Genomic DNA, 24,500 nt, shown 5'->3' on the forward strand with positions numbered 1-24,500 from the left:
ATGGATGGATACTCCAGCAATGTGCCAGCTTTCCTAACCAAACTCTGGACGCTGGTGGAAGATCCCGAAACGAACCATCTCATCTGCTGGAGTAGTGTAAGTACAGCCAATATCAGGTGTCACCGAGTGCCTGCAACACCGGGAGAAACTGAGGCGTGAGGCCCAAACGGTACCACAACAGCTTTACAAGTGCTGGCCAGCTAAGTGGGAGAGTGAAAGGACCGGTAGTTCACTAGGGGACCTTTTGAATATACTTGATATTATTTATTTGCAATATTGTGGCTTTTCTGTTTCAAAGGGAGAGCTGGTTTGAGAGTATTTTAATAACAATATTTACACATTTCACTTAAAGCATCTTAAGTGGTGTCTAATACTGAATCTTCTAAAAATCCAGGCTCTTTGAGAGGTTTCTCACCTTGCTTCAACCTGCAATTCCCTAAAATATTCTAGAAAAGGTGCAAACCCCTTAAATAATTCCACTACTGTTTGTGTTATTTCATGTGTGTTTCTTATCAGCCTTTCACAAATGCTTCGGGAGAAGGCAGCAGACAAAGAGCATTCACACCTGAGGCTGAAACCGATAGTTTAAACAGATCTCAGGGTGGCACCCTAAATCGCTCACTATTTCGGAAGAGCTTTACTTGATGTTACAACTAGTCCGTGCGATGATCGTGGTGAGGTGTGTATGTGCTGTCTGCCCAGCTTCATCTGGATAGAGTGCTTTGCTTTGGCTTCTGATTTCTCACCAAGGCGTTAAAGTACAAAGTGCAATCAGAGAATTAAAATGATTTATTTGTCCCCCTCGTACAGTATTTTGATACCACGCTGTGCTTTTGACCTGATTAGGACTTGCTGCAGATAATGTTGTGATTTGTCTTCAGCGGGGAGTTATCAGATCAGTTGTTTGCATAATCTTGTTCTCTGAAATTGAGACTCTATAACAAAAGCAGATTTAAAGGGAAGACGTCTAAAGCAGCCCCTCTGCCGTGTGTTTGCGTCCAGTAGAGTTTTCATGCAAAACTTGATGGGGTTTGAGTTGCATTGCTATCCAAGGCAACAGATGCTTTCTGATACTGGTATTACCTGGCCATACCTCTCCCAGCCACCAAGTTTTGGTATCCTGTGTCTTAAATAAGGACTTTTAAACCAAGAAGGATTTTCTAAGATGTATAAATAGTCCCCTCTCTGTTACGCTTGTTTGCCTGACCACCCCCACCACGCTCTGCTTTCCTGCAACCTAACATAGGCTGTAGCTACGTTCCTGGGGGGGGTTGGTAAGGCTTTTAGGTGCCTAAGTTTCCCACGTCGCATCCTCCTCCTCTACCCATCAGTGTTGCTGGAGCTGAGAAATTGCGCGCATGCCTAAGATTTGTGGATGTAATCGGAACTCGTAGAAAATAGGACCTATAAGGACCTATGAACTGTTTCTTAGCATGAAGGAGAAGAGATGGGAGAGGAAACCTGGTGACAGTTTATATATATACTAAAGGCTGTTGTAAGGTCAAAAGGAAAAGTCTGCTGTCTGTGTCCATGGTAGATTGGACAAGAAGTAATTAAATGCATTTTTGAAATGGAAGATGCAGTCAGGAAGAAATCCTAGCAAATTCCTGGAGTAGTTGGCCTGGGCTGGGCACAGGGTGTCTGTCATCTTGCGTCTGTCAAAAACAGTTAGGAGAAGCATCTGCCAAGACTGACATGCTGCAGAGTCGATTTTGCCTTGGGCAGAGAAGACTTCCAAAGTTTCTCCCAGCTTGTGCTCCCCTTATGTGAGACAAGCAAAGCACAGCTGCTGTATGGGAACAAGCTGGCACATGCACCGTTCTTCGGTGAACACACAGTAACTCCGAAGTCTCTTGTGCCCATAGGAACCTTTTTGGGAACACCGGCTTCTGAGAACATTGCAGCCCTGAATTCAAAGGAAGGACCTCTCAAGAGAGGTGATAAGGAGGTGTTCAGGTACACGAAACCCTTGTGATTTTCCATCAGCATGCCCAGCCTGGGACACAGCTGTATCCCAGAGTGAGTGGGCAGAAGCACAAGGGAAGCAGGATAATCGGGCTTTGTCCCCACAACAGCCTTTCCGGTGTTTTGGGAAACCCTGGTCCCTGCTGTCATGTCTGCAAGCTCAATCTGTGAGATAATTCCAGCACACAGGTCATGAGTGAATCTCTTCAGTGCTGGATCAGCCTTTGCTTCTGCTGCATGGGGTAAGGAATGATAGGGAAGACCCTGGGGATGGTCAACGGGCACTGTCGAGGCAAACAGTCGTGTTTGCAGCCATGAACAAGGAGCAAGAAGCACAGCTGACCCAAAGGTGCATGTTTGTGGGCGTGCAGGGTTAACTGTTAGAGCTGAGCACAGAGGGCATTGGCACTGTTTGGTGATGGAAGCGTAGTGGCGATGAGCAGGGTTTGCCAGCTGGCTGTTTTCCAGAGGCTGTGGGCAGGCTACAGGCACACACCGCCCCTCATTAGTCACTGAGCTTTCTCATGGTCCTGATTAGACTCCCTGCTTTAGAAACTTCTAGGCAGCCCCGAGCACACCCGTGCAGCTACAGACCCTGTGATGGGACCCACACATGGCTGGGTGCTCACTCTTACGAAACACTGTCCTCCTCTGTCAAAAACCAGTCTGCTGTGAAATAACCCCCCTGGGCTGATACACCACTTGATGCCGGTAGTAACGCTGAACGCAGCAGGAGGATGACGGTGGCTGTGCTGCTCTCAGAGCCCTCCCTGCCAACATCGTGCAGACCCTCGTGTCTTTAGCTAGCTGTCCCTGGAAACCCAACTGCAGCTGAGCTGGTAAGTCCCTAGCATCTGCTGATGTCTTTGCACTGGCACAGGTCTCTGCATCTTGCCTGTCCCTCCATAAAGCTTAGGCTGCACAGCTGGGTGGTTCTCCTCGTACCTCTTTGCAGCTCTTCTCTCTCTCCCCAAGCAAAGACAGTGTGAGCCCCTACATACCATTCTCTGCAAGTTTACAAAAATGCCGCTTGTGCCTCAAACTCCATGGCTGAAATCATGACTCTTCATTCCTCCAGATTCCCTGTGCTGCCTGCCCATCCGGAGCAGAGATCATATTTAAGGTCGTCCCTCTGTCTCCATGTCCCGGAGACACACTGAGGCTGTTCAGGTTGGGGATTTAGAAAACGTTTTTCCTAAGTGTTGGTTACAGATTAAAATCAATTGCCGGTTCTTCCATCCCTCAAAAAGGTTGCATGACTTGCTGTTTGTAAGATGTTTCAAGGCAGCTTCAGCGCGTCGTGTCTCAGGAGCCTTCTCTGCACCAGCTTAGCTGTCAGCAGGTGGAGGGCCGGGCAGGGAAAACACATGGCCTGCCGCATGTCTGTTTCCGCCAGCGATCCCAGGCAGTTTGCATTGTTTTGCAATCACAGATCCTGGCACTGCAACCCCAGAAACGGGTATTTTATCTGGTTAACATGCGTGTTGCTAGCTTGGACTGTAAAGCATGACTGTTTAACTTTTTGCGGGTTGCCCTCATGGCTGTGTACTTTTAAAAATAATCAAGAGAAGGTGCGTAGAGCTTCTGGGTCAGTGTGGTGTCTCCAGAGATGATTTGCTTTCTTGCCTTGCTGTGTTTCTTGTGCCAGGTCTCCAGGCAGCGCTCCCTCCGGGACTGCTGTGCTCTGGAACAGATGGGTTGGAATTAGACCTATACAAGTAGATCGAGGGGTTATAATGGCAATTCCCACTTTCCAGGACCTTCTTTGGACACCAGAGTCTTTCTGTGAGGTCCGTCCAAGTGTGGACGATCAAAAGCTACCAGTTATTTGTATGTAAAAGTCTGCAGTTTCTTTCTTGCATCCGAGGCTCTGAACTAAGCAGTAGCAAAGCTTAGTAGAAAAAGATCAAAACTGCGGTCAGAGAGGACTGAAAGGACCAGAACTGAACGGAGCATTGAAGCCCTCATTGAAGGCTGTTGTCACTTTTCTCAGCTTCAAGGTGGCAATTCAAAGAGCATGACTTCCCCTGCTATAGGACTCAAGGAAATCACCTCTCATGGTCAGGGACGCTCCTCTGACTTCGCCTTTGTCCTTGTCTCCTTTGCAGAATGGCACCAGCTTCCATGTGTTTGACCAAGGACGCTTTGCCAAAGAGGTGCTGCCCAAGTATTTCAAACACAACAACATGGCCAGTTTCGTCCGGCAGCTGAACATGTGTAAGTTCAACCTCCAGAGCCAGGCCATGTGGGTCCTACAGACGCGCAGGGAGTGACAGAGGGTGCAGGTGGGACGGGAGGTGTGAGGGACAACTGTGGATAGAAAAGTTGAGGTCTCACATATATGTGTTATTGTGGCATTATTGATTTTGCCAAAGCGGACTTGCCTCTGGGATCCCAGGAGAATGATTTCCTTGCATTGACCTTAGATCCCAGCATGAAATTTCTGTTAGACTACATTGTAAGATGCAAGCTAAGAAATGTCAGCCACCAGGTTTTCTGCTTCTCTTGCACCAATTTGATCACCTATTATTATTTCTTTTGCATTTTATTCTATATGGGCCTTTTTCCAGCAGCCTGATGCTGTGACACCTCCCTCAGAAACGTCCGCTTTTGAGGGCAGAGCCCAGAGCTTACCCATTTCACCAGCCACGTCGCTGAAATAATTACGGACAGAACTTCTCCCTGCAAATCTTGCTTTGCTTTGCAGACATTACCACCTCTTTGTGGAGGCTTAGGTGTAGCTTTTAGCCACATCTAGACCACAACTGTATTAAATTCGGGTCGTTCTTGGAAGTTTTTCAATGACTAATTCACAAAGTTCCTCAGTAAAGGAATTTTACTATTTAAGTACGCTATTTAACTTTGCTACTTAACTGTACACTAGCTCTATTGTAAATTTTATGCCAGTCTTTAGATATGGTTTAGAAACTTTTCTAGGACTTGGGAGGAGTATTCCAAGTAGATATCCAAATGTACATGTGACCCTTTTTTCCCAAAAGTGGCACCCGGTGCTGGTCTGTGCCTTTTGAAAAACCTTCCCCTGAATCCCTTTGGCTCCCGAGTCAAACCAGAGATTTCCTAAGAGTGGGCATTCCAGCTCTCCTGGCCAAGGCATTGCCGGTGAGGCTTTCATGGCATGGGCCAGCAGCAGGGGCGGCTATTGGGATGCACAGCACTCTCCCTTGTGCCGGATTTCTTGTAGACATGGCCCAAAAACTTGCCCAGCCCCAGGGAGGGGGCACAGCTGTGGCCTTGAGCACTGGAGCAGCTCAAAAAGAGGGGGGAGTGAACAGAAACATTCTCAAAAGTGACGGTGGTGGGAGGCGAGGGGGAAGGCCCGGGTCTGTGGGACCCTCACCCGCGCCCTCTCCACGCAGACGGCTTCAGGAAGGTGGTGAACATCGAGCAGGGGGGTCTCGTCAAGCCCGAGCGAGACGACACCGAGTTCCAGCACCTCTGCTTCCTGCAGGGCCACGAGCACCTCCTGGAGCACATCAAGAGGAAGGTGAGGGGGTCTGAGGGGGGATACGCACGGCGGCAGGGCCTCCGGTGAGCCCCCCAGGGGGGACGGCTGAGGGGAGGCAGACCCTGGTTCCAGAAGGTTCTGGAAGCACAAGCACTGCCTGGTGCTTGTTCCAAACATCCCTCAACAGCATGCCCACAGCTTAAGTAATGGTGTGTGTGGAGGCGTAGCTCTCGTGGTTTGCTTTAAACCTCTTGTCTCTTTATTTAATGTGTTTCCCCCGCGCCTTCTGCTAGGAGAGAAGTAGTGAATACTTGCGTCCTGTCCCTCAGGCATCTCGGGCGGCAAGCACCTCACTTCTGCCCGAGCAGGAGACCCTCCTGGGCCTTTCTAACCCTCCCACGTCCCTTTTTTGGGGCGGATTGAGCGGGACGGCACTCCGTGGTCATTGCGAGGGTTTCTACCACAGCTGCGCTCCTCTCTTGATAACTCCTCAAAATGCTTCCTTGCTTTCAGACCGCGGTCCGCAGTGCTATAGACTGCTCAGCGTAACCCCAGTATCGCCCTGCGCTCTAGCTTCTGTCTTCTCCATACGCGTGTACGGTTGGGGCAGGGGTCCTTGGCGTGCAGGGCTTGGCTTCCATCAGAGTTTCGTCTGTGTTTGTTTGCTCTGTCGCTCACTATCACGAGACCTTCGTGTAGTGCCGCACGGCCAGGCCTGCTTCGCACCCCTCTGCTTTTGAATCGTTACCCGCTTTTCTAGATAAGTACAGCATAGCTCCTACTGGATCTCCCAACAGTCATCTCCTGTCATTATAGAAGCAATAACCTACTCCGACCTTCTGTTTGCTATCTTTTAACCTCTTATTGATGTCCGAAAAGGGCTGTTCTCTTACCCAATTAGTATATTGACTTCAGCGAAAGCCTTGTGGAAACCCAAGTGTAATATATCAATTTAAAGCAGTTCCTCGGGCTCATTCCTATAAAACATGAGGCTGGATTTGGTCTCTCTGTAGTTAAAATAGACAGAATTAATCAAATAACCTAGTTCAATTCCACCCTGTTCTTCAAAATACCTTTTTTTTTTCTTTTTTCCCCAAGCTGATTTGAAATAAGCCCCCACTGTAGTGCAGATTGTCCTGCTGCCGACAGACCCTCTGTAGGAAACGATTTTTCCTGCTCTTTGCTCTGTTTTATCCCTTTGACTCTTGCAGTAATACCCTAAGGGTAGTTCAGACTCTTGTGCATACATAGCCTGTCCTGGTATTTCTGCATGTCAGAGCCCGGCACCAAAAAGCCACAGCAATGACTCTGTCTCTCTATGCCCTTCTTGTGTTGGTAAAATCCATCTTTGATTTTAATTCCTCAGGTGTCAGTAGTGAAAAGTGAGGAGACCAAGATGCGCCAGGAGGACCTCAGCAGGTTGCTATATGAGGTACAGATACTGAGGAGTCAGCAGGAGAACATGGAGTGTCAAGTGCAGGACATGAAACAGTGAGTTGAATGCTACTCAGGCTGCTTATTACGGGCATTTGCTTCTCGAGAGTTGTTGAACTTGGTGAATGTTTGAAAGGAGGAACCTTACACACCTCCTTCCCAGGGAGCACGTGCTGAGCCAAGGACTAATCATAGGAACTAGATCTGTTGAGATGACAACATGTAGGATTTCTATGCAGACCCCATTATCTACAAAATGAATTAGTACTCAGACTCTCTGTCTTCTGTGAAAGGTGGCCGTGTGCTCATCGTCTCTGTTTTCCCTTTAGAGATGGGGGAAGCACAGCGGGGGCCGTGCAGGAAGTATGTGTATAACCTGGAGACTTAGCTCAGATAACGGTATTTCCTCCAGATAGAAATGATGAGAAACTCTTTCTCACACCTAGAAAAGTCCTTGGCAGAAATGTGGTGGTGCCCACTCCAGCTTTCAAAAAAAATAAAAAATATATCTCTTGTCCTCCACCTTCAAAATATATGACGGTCCTAAAGTATATAAGAGCACAAGAACTGCTGTAATGTTTAGTGCGTCTCTCTGGGGACTGTGTCTTCTGACCCGGCCAAAATTGTTGTATAAGTGCAAACCAAGCAAATGCAACGTTGCTTGGATGTGGCTGCCTGACCTCCAGCTGTCTGAGGCTGGGATTTTGTGAGTCAGACACGGGCACTAGGAATTTAGGAAATGGATATGGTTTTATAAATGGTGTACTTGGAGAGGGTTATATTTGCCTCCAGAATTTTAATCCTTGCAGAGAACTTTGTTTAAAAAGCACTTGAATAATGAAAAAGACCCAAACCCCTTCTTTTATAGTGAAAGTTGATATTCGTACATCACCAGATGACACTGGCATCCTGGGCCCTGAGAGAACACCATATACTGGGAAACTTCATTCCAGCCCAGCACCTTACATGCAACAGATAAATATTTTTATGCTACCTCAATTTTTAATGACTCCCACACTTAACACATGCATGAAATCACACCATGAAATCCAGGTACAGTGGCAACGAAAGAGTTTCTAGGCTTGTATCTTATTTAATTTTTAAGGAATTCCAGTATCGATGATTTGGCCTTGCTTTTAGTTTATTCTCCTTTTTGATTAGCTTGCTGCCTTCCTCCATCTGCCAAAAGGCAAAATTGCATTCAACCAATGAAAGTAATACAATTTTTGTAAGCTAAGACAGACCAGAAATCCCAGGCTGAAATCACGTTAAGAAATTTACACTGATGAAGAACCATTAGGACGTAACTCCAGCACAAGCTGTCAGACTAAGGAAAGCTGCTTTGCTGAAAATCCTGTCAGTACCAGTACCGAAAGTTCCCTGCAAGATTCTTGCTGTACAAACTGCTATACTCGGGCAGCTACTGTGCTCTTTCGAGTCCTGGACCTTATCTTCCCAGTTCCAGCATCAATCCACACTAGAAAGACTAAAAAGCAAAAGCATCTGTAAATTTCACCTGCATGATAGGTTTTGCTGGCCTGTCGGTTTTGCTACATCCATATACTCTTGAGATAAATTGACTGGCAAAGCCTTTTGCAGCACGGACTTGCTTGGCATCCGGGTTTGGAGGCAGCACAGTAAATAAACTCGGCATCTCCCCATCCCGCTTTCTGGGGCTGACTGTTCAAGGAAGCCTGTAAACTCCCCTGTGTGCTGCATTTGCAGACAGAAAATAAATATGCCCTATGCAATTGCAAGCTGGCCACGGGGTCTGTGCTGCATGAAATCAGTGACACCCTTTAACGAAATCATTACAGTCCTCCTAGTTCAAGGCTCTCAGATGCAGAAGCATCCCTTTAGCTGCTGCGGTCACTCCCAAACATGCCTTTGTACCACCGCGTGTATGAGGTTTCAGCAGGCAGAATACATAGGATCTCTGTCCATGGGATCTCTTGGTCTTTGGGGGCGGTTGTGGAGAGGTTGGGCTTTCTTGGCTCCCACAGGAAGAACAGCCTTGGTGATCCAAATCATTCAAAGTCACAAATCAGGCCTTGCTGAAATTCTGAGTTTGGCCCAAATGTTCCATGAAAACTAAATACATGTCTTCCTGTTGCCCTCCCCTACAAATGTTGGCTTCTCTGTATTTGTTTTTCCTCCCTGCTCCGGTCTGTAGTTCTTTTGAGGTCAAGGAAAAGTAAGGAAAGCAATTGTGTGACCCCGTTTGGGATGCCCAAAAAGAGCCAAGCACTGCAAGAGCCCCAGGGTGAGACAGGCTTTGGGCAGTTTGGTCTGCGGTGCATCATGGCAGCACCACGAGCTGTTGGGATGTTACTGTGCTCAGGGAAAATTTCTGTTTCACTTTCAGGCAAAATGAAGTTCTTTGGCGGGAAGTCGTTTCCCTCCGGCAGAACCACTCACAGCAACAGAAAGTGATCAACAAGGTAGTGGTCATCTAAACTCCAAACTCACTTGTACTGCATGGTGTATGTCCTCCTCGGATTTTTTTTTTTTTTCTTGTCCCATATTCTTCTCCACACTCTGATATCACCATATGCTTATTTTCCCTGTCTTTCAAATGGCGTGATGTTCTTACGTGTCCTATGGAAAGTGGTCATTAAGAAAACACAGATTATGCCCTTGAACAAAAGGTTTAAATTTCCCTTGCTGTGATGTTAGGAACCACTTTTCTGTTGAAGTCCTGAGCAAGAGAGCACAGCTCTCGCCGATTGCCCTGTATTGGCTGCGTTCTGGTTGTACCTAGGCCTTTGGGCTTCCCAAATCTTTCGTTTTTCCTTTGTACAAGAGAGGAGCCTCCCTCCTGCCAGCACTGAAGCTGCATACAGCATAATTGGCTAGCCATTCCCCCACTGGGGACCTCTGGCGACTGTTACGTTTTCTGGGGTTGCTGGTATGGTTGAGGAATTGCCGTACAACGTTTTAGACTGAAGAAGCACTGTGGAGCCATAGCCCTCAAAATCTAGCATGACCAGTACTAGAAAAGGCCTCTCCAGTGATTCCCAGATGGTGCTGAGTGACTGAGCACGTCACATTTCCCAGTCCCCCCGAAGAGCCAGGCTCTGACCCTCACGTGGCGTCACAGTCACAGGACTGGGTAGAGATGCACGAGGCTATCAATCAAACCTTCCTCCGGCTCTGAGGCCGGACCAGCCACACCACTCATTGCGGGGGCACGTATGCAACTCCATTTTGTTATAGTGAGCAATGGGGAAGAGACAGCTGTGATACATAACAATAATAATGCTCTCCTTGTTTGGAGGTCAAAGCAGAGCATTAGGCTCAAGCTGACTTGGGAATATGTTGCTCGATGATTCCTCTCCAGAGCCATTCTGCGTCATTTTGAGTGTCCTGTTTTATTAACACTGAATTTCACAGGGCTGAAAAACGCAACTGAAAGAGCTAAGACCTCCATCCAGGGTCTCCCCTAGGGGCTTGCCTCTTTGCCTTGCAAAGTCTGTGTCAGAGCCTCTCGTAAAGGTCTCTAAAGACTTTTATGGAGACCAAGTCTAACTCCAGGCCTAGGAATGTTTGCCTGTGTACTTCACAGGCAGGTTCCCGAGCCTAATAGGGCTACCCGGAGTTCTGCATGCACAGAAGCGGAGAGAGAAAGCGCTGAGCACGTGAGAGAAAGCAGCCTTGGCGCAAAGCAGGCACCTGGCTGTGTTTCTTGAAAGCTAGGCAGGTCGTTTCAGTTCTTGGAAAGCTTAGTTTGGTTTCGGGCTCCAAAGTCTCGTGCAATTTGGCTCCCATATTTCGTGGCTGCTCCCAGCTGCGGGGTGGTGTCAGGAGGGAGGAATGCGTGAGAGAAGAACGGCTGTGAGAGCAGGGAGTGCTGAATCACTCTGCTGATTAACACCGGATTTTGATCTCTCCTGACAGCTGATTCAGTTTCTGTTTGGCCAGCTCCAATCGAGCCCCAGCAGCACTGGGATAAAGAGGAAGCTGTAAGTACCCTTGTGTGGTGCGCACACGCTCACGGGTGCATAATGCTGCCCCCTCACTAAAAACACAAGCTCAGCTTGCCCAGGCAGGCGGTCACCGGACCAGGGCACCATGGTGATGGGAGATGAATGGGCTGAACTGCCGAGTCAGACCTGCTGACATGCCCCATTCAGTGGTCTTTAGAGAAGCACCGTGTCAGCTCACGACCTTTATTTGGGGAACACAGAGCGCGCTGGGAGATGGGAACGCTAACCAGTGGGAGGGTAAAGGGCAGGACCCTGCTGCTGGTCCTACAGGTCCTGGTTTTGCCACTTGTCATCAGTGGGAGCGGGGCTGGGCCCAGCCAGCCCACAGACACCTTTAGTTTGACCCGCAGTCACTGAATGGGTTGGGTATCCAACGTGGGTTGGGTGGCACGTAACCTGCAGGCCTTACAGAGAGGAAGGCAGAGAAAGATTTTACCTAAGGGCTATCTTTAGCGTCATAAATAAGCTCTTCAAGGCAAATGAATAGAGGAGCTTGAATTAGGAAGCTTAGTGCCTTCCAGGAGAGCAGCCATGCATTTCTTGCTCTGTCATGCTTGTGATCTGAAGAGGGGAGAGGGGCTACTGAGAGGAAATTGCCTTTGTGGCTCAGGCTGAGGGCAGGGACCTGCCTCCCGTTCCCACCTTTATTACCTTGTGGCCTTTGGCAACTCAGAAACTTCTCCATGCCTTGGAGAAATGAGCCAGACTTCCCAAGAATGGCTGCTCAAGGGCTTGATTTTCTTTTAGTCAGTGTCCTTGTTCTTGGCTGACTCTTGGTGCGAGGATTGTAAAGGAAACACAGGATTGAACAAAGGAGCCCATAATCTGTACAAGCGAGCTGGATACTCTTACCTCTGCCTATCCTCTCTACTGAGCCTCTGGGAAACACTGAACAGAGAATGTTAACAAAGAAAAGGACTCAAGGGAAGGATATCAGCTGCTCTGAGTTCCTGAGGTTCATGAGTGGGGAAATTTTCTTCCAGTGGAGTGGGGAAGCAGAGAAAGGAAATGCCAGAGCTGATCTCTGATTTCCACGGTCAGGGCCATGCCCTACCTGCAGAAGCTTTGCAGACCAAGAAATGTTGTCTTAGACTGCTGCTTTTTCAAAAAGCAAATCATTAGCGAGAACCCGTGCTGATAGGGGCAGAAGAGCACAGAACTGTCTGCACAGCAACTGCGTTGGCCTCCTTATGAAGAGGGAGCACAGTGATACAGCCCAGCTGCAGTTTGCACAGTATCGCGCATGTTGAGTTCCCGCTTCCTTGGAAACATGAAGGTCTGTGTTCAAGGAACCTCAGCTCTTGTGAGCTTCTATATCTGCCCTTCTGTCTTTCACAGATTTCTTTACCTGCCTGTCTTTTAAATGCCTGCAGAGAAGCATAGCGTACAGCCCAGAGCAACTGTTGGTGCAGACCCACATGCTGACTGGGGGCTCTGGGTAGCTGTGGACAGGTCTGTAGGTCCCACGGGCATGTCTCACCTGGGAGGCTGTTAGATGAGTTAGTCGCCAAAGTTACTTTGGTAAGAAATGTTGGATGGGGAGGTTCATTTGTGGCTCTTGGAGCAGAGAGCTGGACACTTACAAATTCATAATTGTCGCAGGGCTAGCTGTGATATCTTGGCGTGTACTGAAGGGTAGCTTATGCCATAACAAGGTCCATGTCAGGGTGATTCAAATGTTCTTTTCTATTCTGTGTCTTTAGTTAATGCCACAGAATAGAAAAAGGCAGTTAAACGAGCTGTTAGACAACACTGAGATCTCGAGCACCATGGTCACTGTGTTGTGCTGCATAATGCCCTTCACTGTGGGATCTAATTGGAGTCTGAGCAAACCCATAATTTCTCACAGCATATCCTGCTCCAGTGTCTGTAGGACGAAGGGAGCTAGGAATTATCTTCTGCCAAGCCTGCCAGACGTTACTGTGCAAAAAACTGTTGGCTTTCCCTGGTGCCCTCAGCCAAATCACTGTCTTCCCGATGAACACTGAAGATGCTTTTCTGGACTGCGGGACGGTGGGAGGAGAAGAGGGATTTGCTAGGCAGTTTTATAGGACCAGCATTAACAACAGTGGGTGTGTAGCAAAATATACCCGTTCGCAGCTTCTTTGGGACTGTATCACAACACCCAGGGAGTTTCATGATGGAAAGGCAGTGCCATTTTGAGGCTTCTTCTCATTTTCTCTAGGTTTCAATCATTTAGGAATCATTTACATAAAGCGCTCCTGCTACAGGACCCAGCGTGCAGAACCACTTCTTGCCGTCAGTGGCCACCAGTAAAAGCCTGTCAGTCATTTTTTAAAAGCCCGTATGCAATGACTTTAGGCTCTGCTTTGCTTTGTGTCTCCCCTCCGTTTTATTACTTACTTAGAGGGTGGCACGGGTTCCTTTTATGCAGCGCTATGTACGGAGATGGAGCTTTGCCAAAGAGTCCCCGGGCGTGAGGGAGCTGGTAACAAGGCCAGATTCCCAGTATTGCGCTAATAATTTCAGCGTAGCTACCTCTGGTTAAACAAGCTGAGGACCCAGCCTAGAGCTTGAAACCACTAGCAATTAGAAGGAAATATGAATTGAATTTGTTCAATTCAAAATATGCATCAAAATTGTGATTTTTACTTGCATCTTTGGAATAGGATCTAGAAAACCCAGATCATCCCTTCTCTGTAGGGCTAATACCCTCTTTTAATGGTGACCTCCTCCAAAACTGTTGTTTCCTTCCTTGTCCGTAACACTGGACAAGAAAGTACCTTACAGCTGAGGAAAAAGAGAGTACCCAGGGGAAAACAACCCTCGGCTGAGAGACGTTCCTTGTATGAGCAACCGGGATCCAGTCCGTATGTGCTGGAGAAACAAACCCGTTTCTCTTCACAGACCGCTGATGCTTGACAACGGGATCACGGCTCCACAAGTGTCCAAGGTCAGCCGGCATTTGTCTACGGACCCCCTCCATGACCCCTATTTCATACAGTCGGTAGGTTTACGCCAGCCTCTGAGCTTTGTGGGGTTTCTTTGGCCAGGGTGGAAGAACGTTTGAAGCGATGATACAGATTACAGAGTGGGCAGTTTGGCAGGAGTGTGACAGCAAAGAAGAGGTTTGCAAAGCTGAGTGACATTATTATTTCTTCAGCTCCCCTGTTCCAGGGAGGGACGCGTGTTTGCACACGACGCGTGTTTGCACACGACGCGTGTTTGCTGTCGTGTTCACGTGGCGGGCCATGGGTTGTGGGAGGGAAAGGCAGACCCCGCACACCAAACTCTTCGTGCTGTTACCCCAGGCTGGCTCACCTCAAGGGCAGAGAGGAAGAAGTATGATCTAGAAGTGGGTACTCTGGTGTTTCTGACCAGAGCCAGGTTTTTGCCGTCACTGAAGGATCCCTGCCAGTGTAACCCACTAAAGCGGACACCAGACACTTGTGCAGTTAAAATACTTGAGCTGGCATGAGAGACCCGTAGTCCCCTGTTGGGCTGTGTTGGATCTTTCCCTCCAGAGGAAGGTAAGCAGTCTAGGCAAAATGTCAGACATGGTAAAACCTCTCAGTAGCTGACACTTGAGTCACAGTGCTTATTTTACACCCGCACCCCTGCGTGGTTGGAGGAAAGACTGGAGGAAATGATAATGTTGCATAGGAGGTAAAAGCTTCCTTGGTTTCCGTACAAGGGGGGCTCAAGGGCACAGTGAATAAACCCTGACTGTCTGAGATAGGACCTCGGACTTGTTCTGGTCCTCAGAAGGATAAATCTGTATCATTTTTACTTTCCTCTTAGCCATCGACAGAACCTGCCTCTTGCTTAAACAGCCCTGCAATTGCTGGAGGACCCATCATATCTGATATTACTGAAGCATCACCTTCCAACATAATAAATATGCAATCCCCTCCGGAAAATGACAGGTAAATATCTTTGTGATTAAAAACAGGGAGAGTTGGGTATGGACCACGTAACTTCGAAAGAGTTTGTCTTTCCTAGCTGTAATTTTACCAGAGTTTCTGACTGATTTGCAAATCTCTATAGAGATGGTGGGCTGGAATATTTTTTTCCAGTTTCCAATGTGGGTCAGATTTTCAGAATTCGGGAAGGATAATAACAGCATGACTTTTGAAGCAAAGTAGTGAGTTTCATGCTGAGAATTTCCACTCACCTCTTTGAGAAGTATTCCATGTTTCTTTTTATTTTGTTCTCAAGACAGGGGCTGTCTCAGACTTTATCAAATAATGAGACGCTAACACTTGTTGAGTTTGTTGAGAAAGAGAGAAAGGAAGTTTCTTTTTGGCTTTGACAAATAAGAAACAGAATCAAACTGTACATCTTTCTGCTAATGAGAACAGAAAGGTTGCATCACAACAACTTCCGATGTTTGACAACTTTTCTGTGAAAAGGTCCCAGTAGCTCAAGAACTGAATACAGAGGTATTTTAATGCTTATCTCTTCCTGCCACAGCCATGCAGTGTATTGAGGGCTGGTGGCAGAAGAGCTACAGCTAAGTCAGTGGAAAGTAAGTAGACAGATGAATCATGGAAACAGTTTCTCAAGCATATAGGCAAGGCAGTTATACTCTAGAAATCGCCTGTAAATCTGCCTAATAATTGAAACCATAGCATAAAATTAGCTAGACAAACAAACAATCTGGAAGCCGTTTCTAAAGCAGAAAAAATTTAATACAACCTTCAAGTTAAATTGCTTTTTTCTACTAATTACTGAGTGCCATCTGGTGGCCTCTGATCTGCGCTGTGTCCACGTGACTTAAGAATGTGAGCCAGCCACAGCCCTAAGGAGTTCAGGAGTGTGGTGTTTCCTAAATCAACGTGAGCTTCTGGTGGGAGTTTTGGATTCATGAGATGAGAAGACTATCTGAAAGGAATGCCAAGGAGGATTTTGGAGTGTCACATCCCATCCCATATGTGTGACATGCTCGTGTGTTGTTTTGCAGCAAAGCTAGTCTGTAAGTGTTGTAAGATAATATTTTTTCAGTACGGCTTTCCATGCCCTGAGCCTGTTGATGTACGTGCCTCTCTCACTTTGGCTCCAGTTGTGCAGTTTCAGAGAGAGCAGTAAAGTCTCCTATAAGTAGTTCAGAGCAGATTTTTACATACAAAATGCTACTATTCAAAACTTCAATGACACATATCCATCTAGGAACCATAGAGTCGTAGAATAGTTTAGGTTGGAAGGGACCTTAAAGATCACCCAGTGCCACCCACTGCCCTGGGCAGGGACACCTCCCACCAGCCCAGGTTGCTCCAAGCCCCGTCCAGCCTGGCCTTGGACACCTCCAGGGATGGGGCAGCCACAGCTGCTCTGGGCGATAATGATGTGGAGTGCCTCTGTACCATTGGAAAAAGGCAAACCTCTGCTTCCAAACAAATGAAACATCTGACTGGGACTGTCAGCTTCTCTTCCAAATCCTGCAGGGCCACAAGAGCCCACCTGTGTCACTGGGATCTCTTGAGTGCTTGCTGGTCCAATCCTAACTTCAGGTCTAACTGATCCCATTCCTATCTCTAGGGTGGAGGCTTTTCTGTTTCAGGGGAACCTCTCTAACCTCATGACCCTTTAACCTGTCTCAAGCCTAACGCTCATCTCAGGAATAATGAACACATGGAAGTGTATTTCCCGTATTTGCAAAACAATTGAATGGGGCAAATTCATTATAGCTATGACTGATGAAGTGACTGAAGCTATTCCAGCTGAGCATGTTTTTGGAGCTTGCTGAAAAGACAACCAGGTTGCTGGTTTCTTTTGCCAGTCTGGGGGAATGGAAAGACTCTGTGGGGCAGTTTGATGGGAAGTGGAAGCAAGCCCTTGTGCTATTAGCCCTTCCCAGTAGCGCGAGGCCTTTGTGGAGCAGATGTGTGTGTGTGGTGCTAACTGTTGTCTCTGATGCAGAGAGAAGTGCCTCATGCTGATCAAGGAAGAGCCGGTCAGCCCTGGAGTGAAAGCCCCCGCTGAACCTGATGTCCCCCTGCCAGGCTGCCGGGCTTGCTCTGAGCCCCCTGTGCTCCCGGTTGCCATGGTTCAGTCTGTTTTGGAAGGCAAAGGGAGTTGTGGTGCAGCCCCACCGGGGACCTCGCAACCATCCGAGAGAAGAGGCAGAAGGGCGTTGCTGGACAGGTGAGGGGAGCGAGGGAGAGCTGCGGCCCCTGCGTGTTTCATGGCCCGCTCTTCCCTTAGCTGGGGAGAAAGGGAGGTGGCTTTAAGTCACCTACTACAGCCTGGTGACCTCCATCCTGTACCTGTGGCACCTGCTTAGAGGACCCTTTGAGCCCAGGGGACAGTTCACAGGGGTGGGGGGGATCTGTGAATGACTTGCTTGAAGGACCCAACAGAGGAAGAGCTGTCAGAGCACGTGCATCAGAGCCATGGGAGCAGGAAGAGGCTTTTTGCAGTGAGAGGGATTTGCCCAAGGTCCAAGTGAAAGCTGGAGCCCAGACCAGCATCCATGTCTGCAGACTTGCAGGCCACTGGACAGCACTACGCCTCCAGTAGCTTCTGTGCCCTCTGTCATTTGTTTTATTGAGTCTTCAGTTAGATAAAGTCATAAGGAAATATTTGTCACTGGTCTTTCTGGGCAGTGAATAAGGTGTCACTCGTGTGCCAATCCAAAGATGGTGATGGAAGATGACAGTCCATCATCATCGTAACCTCTGCACTTCTGAAGGTACAGCCTCTGTGGGGCAAATATTTGGTAAGGCAGCAAAGCGTTTATCAGGCCCAGGCTTGGGCTTGAGAAGGAAATAATTTGCCCCCTTTCTTTTCCTCTCCTGTGCTGTGAAGTCAAATAGACTTCTCTTGTTAGTCTCTTCTCCCTTTGCATCTCCTCCTACCACCTGTCCAAGGTGACTTTCCTGAGTCAGTGCTAGGTGTCTTCAGCGGGCAGCCAGTCACTTTGGCACCATCACATGGGCCACACGTTTCTGGGGAGGTACCAGGGAGCTGACACAGCAAGAGATCTCGGCTTCCCCATCTCTGCCTAAAGGTGAAAACACATGAAGCTTAGCTGCATTGCCGTGCTTGTCCCCTTGAACCGGAGGCGCGCGGTAAAATGCTAGGCAGTCCAAAGCAAGGCCTTGTAAAAGCCTATAAAAGATAAAAATCCTGCCTTAAAATCACAAAATAGTAAGTGAGGTCACTCACAGGGATGGAGAGTTGGGAGTTTGTGTTCACTGAGTGCAGAAGTCTGACGCAAAGGGATGGAGGCTTCATTATTTTGAAGCCAGGGCACACAAGTATCCCGCGTGTGACAGTCACCCAGAGAATGATGTCCTCTTGCAAGGGGGGGGGGTCAGCACAGCGTCATTCGGCTCAGCCACAGGGCGATCTGGGGGAGCTGCTTTTGGAGGTGCTCTGGCATGGTGTGAGACGGGCATCCCAACAGCACCAGCGTTAGGGCTGAGTGTGCGGCAGACTTCTCCAGCAGCGGGAAAGCACGTTGCAGCTTGGGGGATGAAGCAGAGGTTAACTGCAGGGTTCACTCTTTATGGCAACGGCAGCAATGTGAGAACAACAAGGGGGGAAACCCACACTAGACTTACCAGAAAGGCTTTTATTTTCCTTTGGGTTCTTATAGAGAACTAAATTCTTCCTTCATAACCCCATTGGCTACTTCAAAACATTTTATTAGAAGAAAAAAACGCCCTTTTTTAAAGACTCTAGATTTTAAGAGAAATTTTTCTAGCTTTTTGGGGGGAGTTAAACACAGCAGGGTGGCACAGTTGCTCCTTTAGCTGAATGTCTCTGGTAAACGCAGCCTGCAGGCTGAATGCCTGCAGTTAAAAGTCACTCCTTTAAAAACCTTTAATTACTGTTAACATTAGTGAATCATAATTCAGGCTTCTTGGACCCAGGAGGATGGAAATGCAGCCTGTTCTGGATCCCAAGTGCCTCTCTAGAAGGATTTCTTCTAAGGAAAGCTTTAATTTTCCCGGTCTTGAAGAGATGTGCACAGACTGTCCGTCCGCAAACCCCACGTGTCACCCAAGAGGGGAGTAGTCTCCCCAGTCCCCTCTGTGCTCTGCTGGGTTGTACTTCTGGGATCAGCCCAAGTGATGCGGCATAAACCCAGGCTGACAGGCTCGTGGTTTCCTAAGTGAGATGTCAGCATAAACCTCATATCAGAGGGCTGTTCAGTCCTGCTTTCTGTATGTGTCTGTGCAAGTCTCATTCGTGGCCATGTTTCCCCTTGTCTTTTCTCAGAACAGATATTTCAGACCCGTTGGAGGGCACGGACTGGAGCTTGGAAGGGCTGCAGCTGCTGCTGCGGAGCCAGCAGTACGGGCTGGAGCCCGCCAGCCTCCTGGATGTGAGTGTTGGGCCCCTCCGGGGGCGGCTGCGGGGAACGGTTGTGAAGTTCCCAGCGGTACCTTTGGGCTGGAAATCAGATGGACCGTGCGGCTTGGTCTCGTGTGGCACCTTGTCTGTCACATGCTGCCAGCAGAGTCGCAGCTCTGGTTTGACCTGCTCATAGGAGCTGGCAGGATTTCAGACTTTAAATGACGCTTTTTTACATTTCTTTGGTAAATACACATATTTGAACTTCTAGGAGCACAAATTGGTAAAGACATCATCATGAAACCTAGGACTTGTAGATAAAATAGATTTAATACAACTCTCTAGCTAGTTGGGTAATTTCTCTGGGTGGGTTACTTTATTTTCTGCGTATTCTGCATCTTAGATACTCCTAGGTTGTGTTTAGCTCTACTACCTTCCCCTTTTCCTCACGTTCTGGGAAGCGTAGATGATGTTAAATTCTCTCCCTGCTGAGATGGTGATCTGTTTGCAGTTCTCAGGTCACTTTTCTTTAGAAATACTTTTTTCTTAAGTATATATGCAGCAATATGGAGGTTTGTTTCTTTCACTCCCTCCTCGTACATAGAGTCAGTATATGAAAGGGTTTTGCCAGTAATCAAATAACTCTATGTAGCAAAAGAATCTATATGTCAAAGATATGCTCCCTTGAGGAGGTGCTTCAGATGCAGGCACATGGTAAACTTGCATGGATAAACAGGAATGAAAAATCGTTAAAAAAAATAATTCATCTTATTCTCTTAAAGCCAGTTCCTACGTCTATATTTGTTCCTAAGAGCCTATGATTGATTTTGACTTTATGGAAAGCTTCTCTAATGGCCTGCTCTGTCACCGGCTCCGTTGGTTTCTGTTTCTTCTGTCTCATTAGGAGGGGTTTTCCTGTCACTGACCCACTTTTCTCTCTCTGTGCCACTGAACGTCACAAGAGTGAGAATGAATCATAAAACTCTACCCCAGATCAACAGCTCCTTTGCCCACATTGCTCAGACTTCTCAAGAAATTGCCAGTGGGGCGTTGATGCAGCAGGAATCTGCCCTCTGCTACTGGGTTTTGGAAGGCTTTTAAAAATCCATGTGATTCTGGAAGCGTCCTAGGCCTCAAGAGCAGCAAAAAAAAAGGGCTCTGACTTGCGTGTGCAGTGACACAAAAGCTGCCCTGGTTTACAGCATGACTGTGGCACTGGGTGCCTGTGCCACCCCTCCAGTGGCAGGCAGCAAGGCGGGCGGATCGGTACTGGTGTCCCCGACGCAGCCCTCGCTGGTCTGGCCCAGGTACAAACCAGCACTCCCCAGCCTGGAGCTCTGGGTGACGTGCCAGAGCAGCTGGGGCGCAGGCAGGCGCTGCTCCCCGGCACCTCCACAGACAGCTGAGGATACGAACACCTCCAACTATTGCACCTTTCCGAAGCCTAATTGTGTTTTCCTCCCAACAGGTCTTTAATCCCAATTTATCTTTGAACGAGTGGAATTTGACTGAAATGGAAGCCAGTCTGTCCCCGGTAAGAGATGTGTATTTCTGAGATACGATAATAATAATGATGATAATAATAATAATGATGATGTCCTTATGAAGCAGAGCTTGTGCATAACTGAAGAACGCTTAATTATTTTATAGCCAGAGAGAAGGGTGCGGGAAAGCCCAGCATCTCCTGAGGGCAGGCTGGGAGCGTTATCTTACACTGCTGACCTGTCTCTCCCCCTCAGCCAGAGCTTGTCTGATGTCCCGGACTCTCCGATCGAAACAATGGTGTGAATGTCACTTCCCACTAACACCATAGATCCATAAAGTGTCTTTGTGCCAAAGCCCTTTATAAAATGTGCCTTTATAAAGTGCAGCCATCCCTGAAACCACACGCAATTAGAATGGAGGTTCACGCGTAGCCGTGCAGAAGAAACGAGGAGAAGTTCAGTTTGGCAGTATTTGTTTGGAGTTGGCAGTGACACAGGCATTTCTGAAGTGCATATGGTGATTTAATAAACAGTGAAGGAAAAGTGAGTTTCATGACTTTTTCCTGCTTGATAGAGGGTGAGTTTTCAGAGCCCTCACTGCCAGCCAGGCCGGATAAAGACTTGGCTGGTTCTGCATCTCTACAGACGTGCCAGCGAAGCATAATCTATTCTAACGGAGTGTGAAAGGTCTCTAAGCCTTCCTCATGATATCACTATCCTTTTGAGTGTTAGGAAGGAGAGGCTCTGAAGAGACGGCTAACATTAGCAAGTCTTGGAAGCAAGGGACAATCTCTTTTAAAAAGGATGGCATGAGAGGAAAGGCCAGGGGGAGCTGCAATGTGCAATAGCTCGGTCCCCGAGGCCGCTGGTGCAGCCTGCCCTTGGGCTGGCTTGTGCTGCGGAAACCCTTGAGTGTAGAGAAGCCTGGAAGCAATACCCGCAGCAGCTCCGCAGTGGGAAGCGCTGTGCAAGCAAAAGCTAGTTTAACTTTAAAGACAGTCATAGGCAAATGGGAAGAAAATTCCTTTTGTGTTTGTTGCCAGCTGCAGAGGACTGTGGGTTTGCCCTGTATGGCAGCCGGGCAGGGACAGCCACAGTGACACCTGGCCTCCTCACGTGACATGAGCTTCACGCTGTATTAACCAGTGCCGATAGGGGATTACCTCTCCCTTCGCCCTCTCCTTCAGGCGTATCTGCCCTTCAGCACACGCTTTCGGGTATTTTGACGGCGTGCAGGTGTGGCTGGCAGGAGAGGCAGGGCAGGGAGGACGGCTTGCGTTGCTGGCGGATGTTGTGCAGCATTGATGAAGCACTGATTTCCAGAAATGGCCTAGTTCTAACAAGCTCCCCTGTCTTTGTATAATTGTACATTGTAGTTTATATTTTTGCATCAAGATGCAGCGACTCACAGTGGACCTGGAGAAGAACGCAACTGAGGTGTCCTCAAAAGGGTTCAACCCCCCGTTTAACAACGCCTGCCCAGGTAGGAGCACAGCGGCTCTTGGGGACTCAGAAATGGGGATGTAATTAAGGTGTTAAACATGTCAGCACCTACACGCAACATCTGGCACTGACCATTTGCCACTTGAGGGAGGAAAACACGTTTGTTATTTTACCTTTGTGAGTGTCGGTCAGCAATGTTCCCACAACAACTGCTAAGCTCGTTACTGAGCAGTGGGAAATGCATGCGGGATAAACCGAGGCTTAAATGCAATTGAGCTGCCACTGCTCCCGTTTGGGTCCACATCGTGTCTATCAGCGGCTCCACTGTTTTCTCTGCCTCTTCATCGCCACCTGAGAGCAAAGTGGTGATCTAAATGGAGCAGGGGTGGCAAGAGCTGTACAGGTCCTGTGTTTCCACTGGCTCCTGCTGCAGAGGAGGTGACCCGGAGCTGCTACCAGCCAGAGGCAAAGGTTACGTCTTGGTTTCTCCAGACCTTTTACCAGACCTCAAGGGAACCGGCCAGCTGATCTTCCCATCAGTGACTCGGATAGCGTGTGTCATTGACCATAGATATGACTCTAGAAGTGTTTTCCTGGTCTTGGAATAGTGATATATTGATATTTTCAGGTCAGCTGGGCTAGACCTGAAAGAAGAGATTTTGTGAGCCTTAGTTTGGTGCTGTAGCCACCTGAGCCCACCTGAGAGTTTTGATGTATTGCGTGTAGTTCAGGGACTTCCAGTCTCCACCTTAAGCTCAGCATCTTACATGAGCATCAAAGGCATTAAAAGCCCAGCTGCACTGGAGAGAATCCTTCTGCAGGCTGGGGCTGAACTGCACAAGAGGAGCATCTCCTGTTTGCAAAGCCTTTCTGGTCCATGCGTGATGCTGGAATAATGGAGCAATTGGCAGATGTCTCCTTCTGCAGTGATGAGGAAGACCAGACAGTTCTTGAGTGAAGGAGAAGAGAAGCTGCCCTCACCCACTTCTCAGTGTCTCCAACCACTTGGTTGTCCCTTTTTCACTTCTTGTGAGGCATCTCAGCATTTGGGCAAAACCCAGCTTGGCACCTGCAGAGACTCCGGTCGGTTGTAACGGGCTTTTGAGTGAGCCCGAGTTTGACTCAAGTGTTTCCAAGCAGTTTTTGCCTGGAATGAGGCCCCTCACCTCCTGTTGCCGTGGGAATTTGCCACTCTTCAGTTCTACACACGTAAAGTCCGGTAACTTGCCTTCCAGAAACTGAGCTTTCTGTTGTCCGTTTGCATTCCTAGGGAAAGATGTCATTCTGGAAAGCGCCCAGCAGTTCCTTGTCGATCGTCAGTCCATCTTTGGCAACGACCTCATCAGCTTGCCTGAAAGTTCATCGCTTTATGTTCCATCTGAAAATATGGCTTCCTACCTGTCCTCTGTGGGTGTCCAAGGGGATATCCCGTTAAACCTGAGCTCTTCAACTGACAACAACCAGTGATTCAGCTTCCAAGAAACGACGTCTCTCTCCCACCCATCCAAGCATCCGCAGGTTTGAATGTAAAGAAACAAACGTGACTCAGAAACCCCCAAGAGAGTTTCTTTTTGTGCCCTTTCTTTTTGAGTAGATGGAAATGGTCAGTAGCTGTTGCATGACCCTCCCAGCACCTGGATTTCGGTGTTTGTCCAGGATAACAATTTTAAAACAGAATGCTGCTCCTATGGGGAGTGAGAACTTGGCAGGATGGCTTTTTTTTCTTGAAAATGCTGTTAGAAATTTCAAATCTTCTAGTAAAATTTAAGAGAAGAGTAGCTTGAAAGTACATCAGGGACTTCATAAAATAAAGTGGTCCTGGCTAGTGTCTGCGATGTCAAACTGTTGGATTTTAATGAGGGCAGCACAGATTAGCTGAGATGCCTGACCCTTCTGGATGCTGTTTGTTAAATAGGAAAATAGTTCTTTATGCTAGTCCAATGCTCTAAAAATATTCTATTATCCATTTTCTGGTGTTGTTGGGATGTACTTGTGCCTCTCCCTTATCCTCCTGGGGTGAGCAGGAAAATGAAGATCCCTCAGAGTGTGCAGAAGATTGTTCTCAGAGTGACGGCTCTCAGAACGTGTCTCTGGCTCCTAGGGGAGCTGCAGACCATCACAGACCCCAAAACATCCCATGCCAAATTGAGAGGGTTTGTTCATTGTTGTGGGGGTTTTTTTCCCAATTTATTTTCTCTAACATAAGGGCAAGGCACTCCATACTTAAATAAAAATAAAAAAATAAAGGGATAGACTCTTCTGCAGGTACAATTTTCCATTTGCGGGGAGGACCGAGAGCGCGCTCTGGGCTTTGCTGCTGGCTAAGTATTCCATGTCCAGTCCAATGATTTTTTTTTTTTCCTTGACCTGCTCTACTTCCCCTGAAGACGTGCCTGTTGGTTTATTGATGTATGAAATCTGACTGACAAACCAGTCTGATTGATGGGATCCCCTTTTTAG

At 48.0% G+C, this 24,500-nt stretch overlaps 1 protein-coding gene across 1 annotated transcript; it reads left to right on the plus strand.

Annotated features, from left to right (window-relative positions):
• Positions 1 to 24,170, plus strand: HSF4 (heat shock transcription factor 4). The gene is made up of 13 exons (XM_063333181.1): positions 1 to 96; positions 4,074 to 4,182; positions 5,343 to 5,470; positions 6,798 to 6,922; positions 9,231 to 9,306; positions 10,763 to 10,827; positions 13,720 to 13,819; positions 14,614 to 14,738; positions 16,732 to 16,956; positions 19,039 to 19,144; positions 20,582 to 20,647; positions 21,993 to 22,080; positions 23,311 to 24,170. Exons 1-13 carry the CDS (start codon positions 1 to 3, stop codon positions 23,505 to 23,507), a joined length of 1,506 nt encoding a protein of 501 aa, XP_063189251.1. The 3' UTR covers positions 23,508 to 24,170.
• The last annotated feature ends 330 nt before the right edge of the window (positions 24,171 to 24,500 follow it).

The sequence above is a fragment of the Chroicocephalus ridibundus genome, chromosome 4 (genome assembly GCF_963924245.1).
Source record: "Chroicocephalus ridibundus chromosome 4, bChrRid1.1, whole genome shotgun sequence".
NCBI classification, from domain to species: domain Eukaryota; kingdom Metazoa; phylum Chordata; class Aves; order Charadriiformes; family Laridae; genus Chroicocephalus; species Chroicocephalus ridibundus.

Coding starts and splice junctions, on each gene's coding strand:
- HSF4 (XM_063333181.1), top strand. CDS start 1: ATGGATGGATACTCCAGCAATGTGCCAGCTTTCCTAACCAAACTCTGG. Junction 97..4,073: donor ATCTCATCTGCTGGAGTAGT/GTAAGTACAGCC, acceptor TCTCCTTTGCAG/AATGGCACCAGCTTCCATGT. Junction 20,648..21,992: donor TGGAAGCCAGTCTGTCCCCG/GTAAGAGATGTG, acceptor TTTTGCATCAAG/ATGCAGCGACTCACAGTGGA.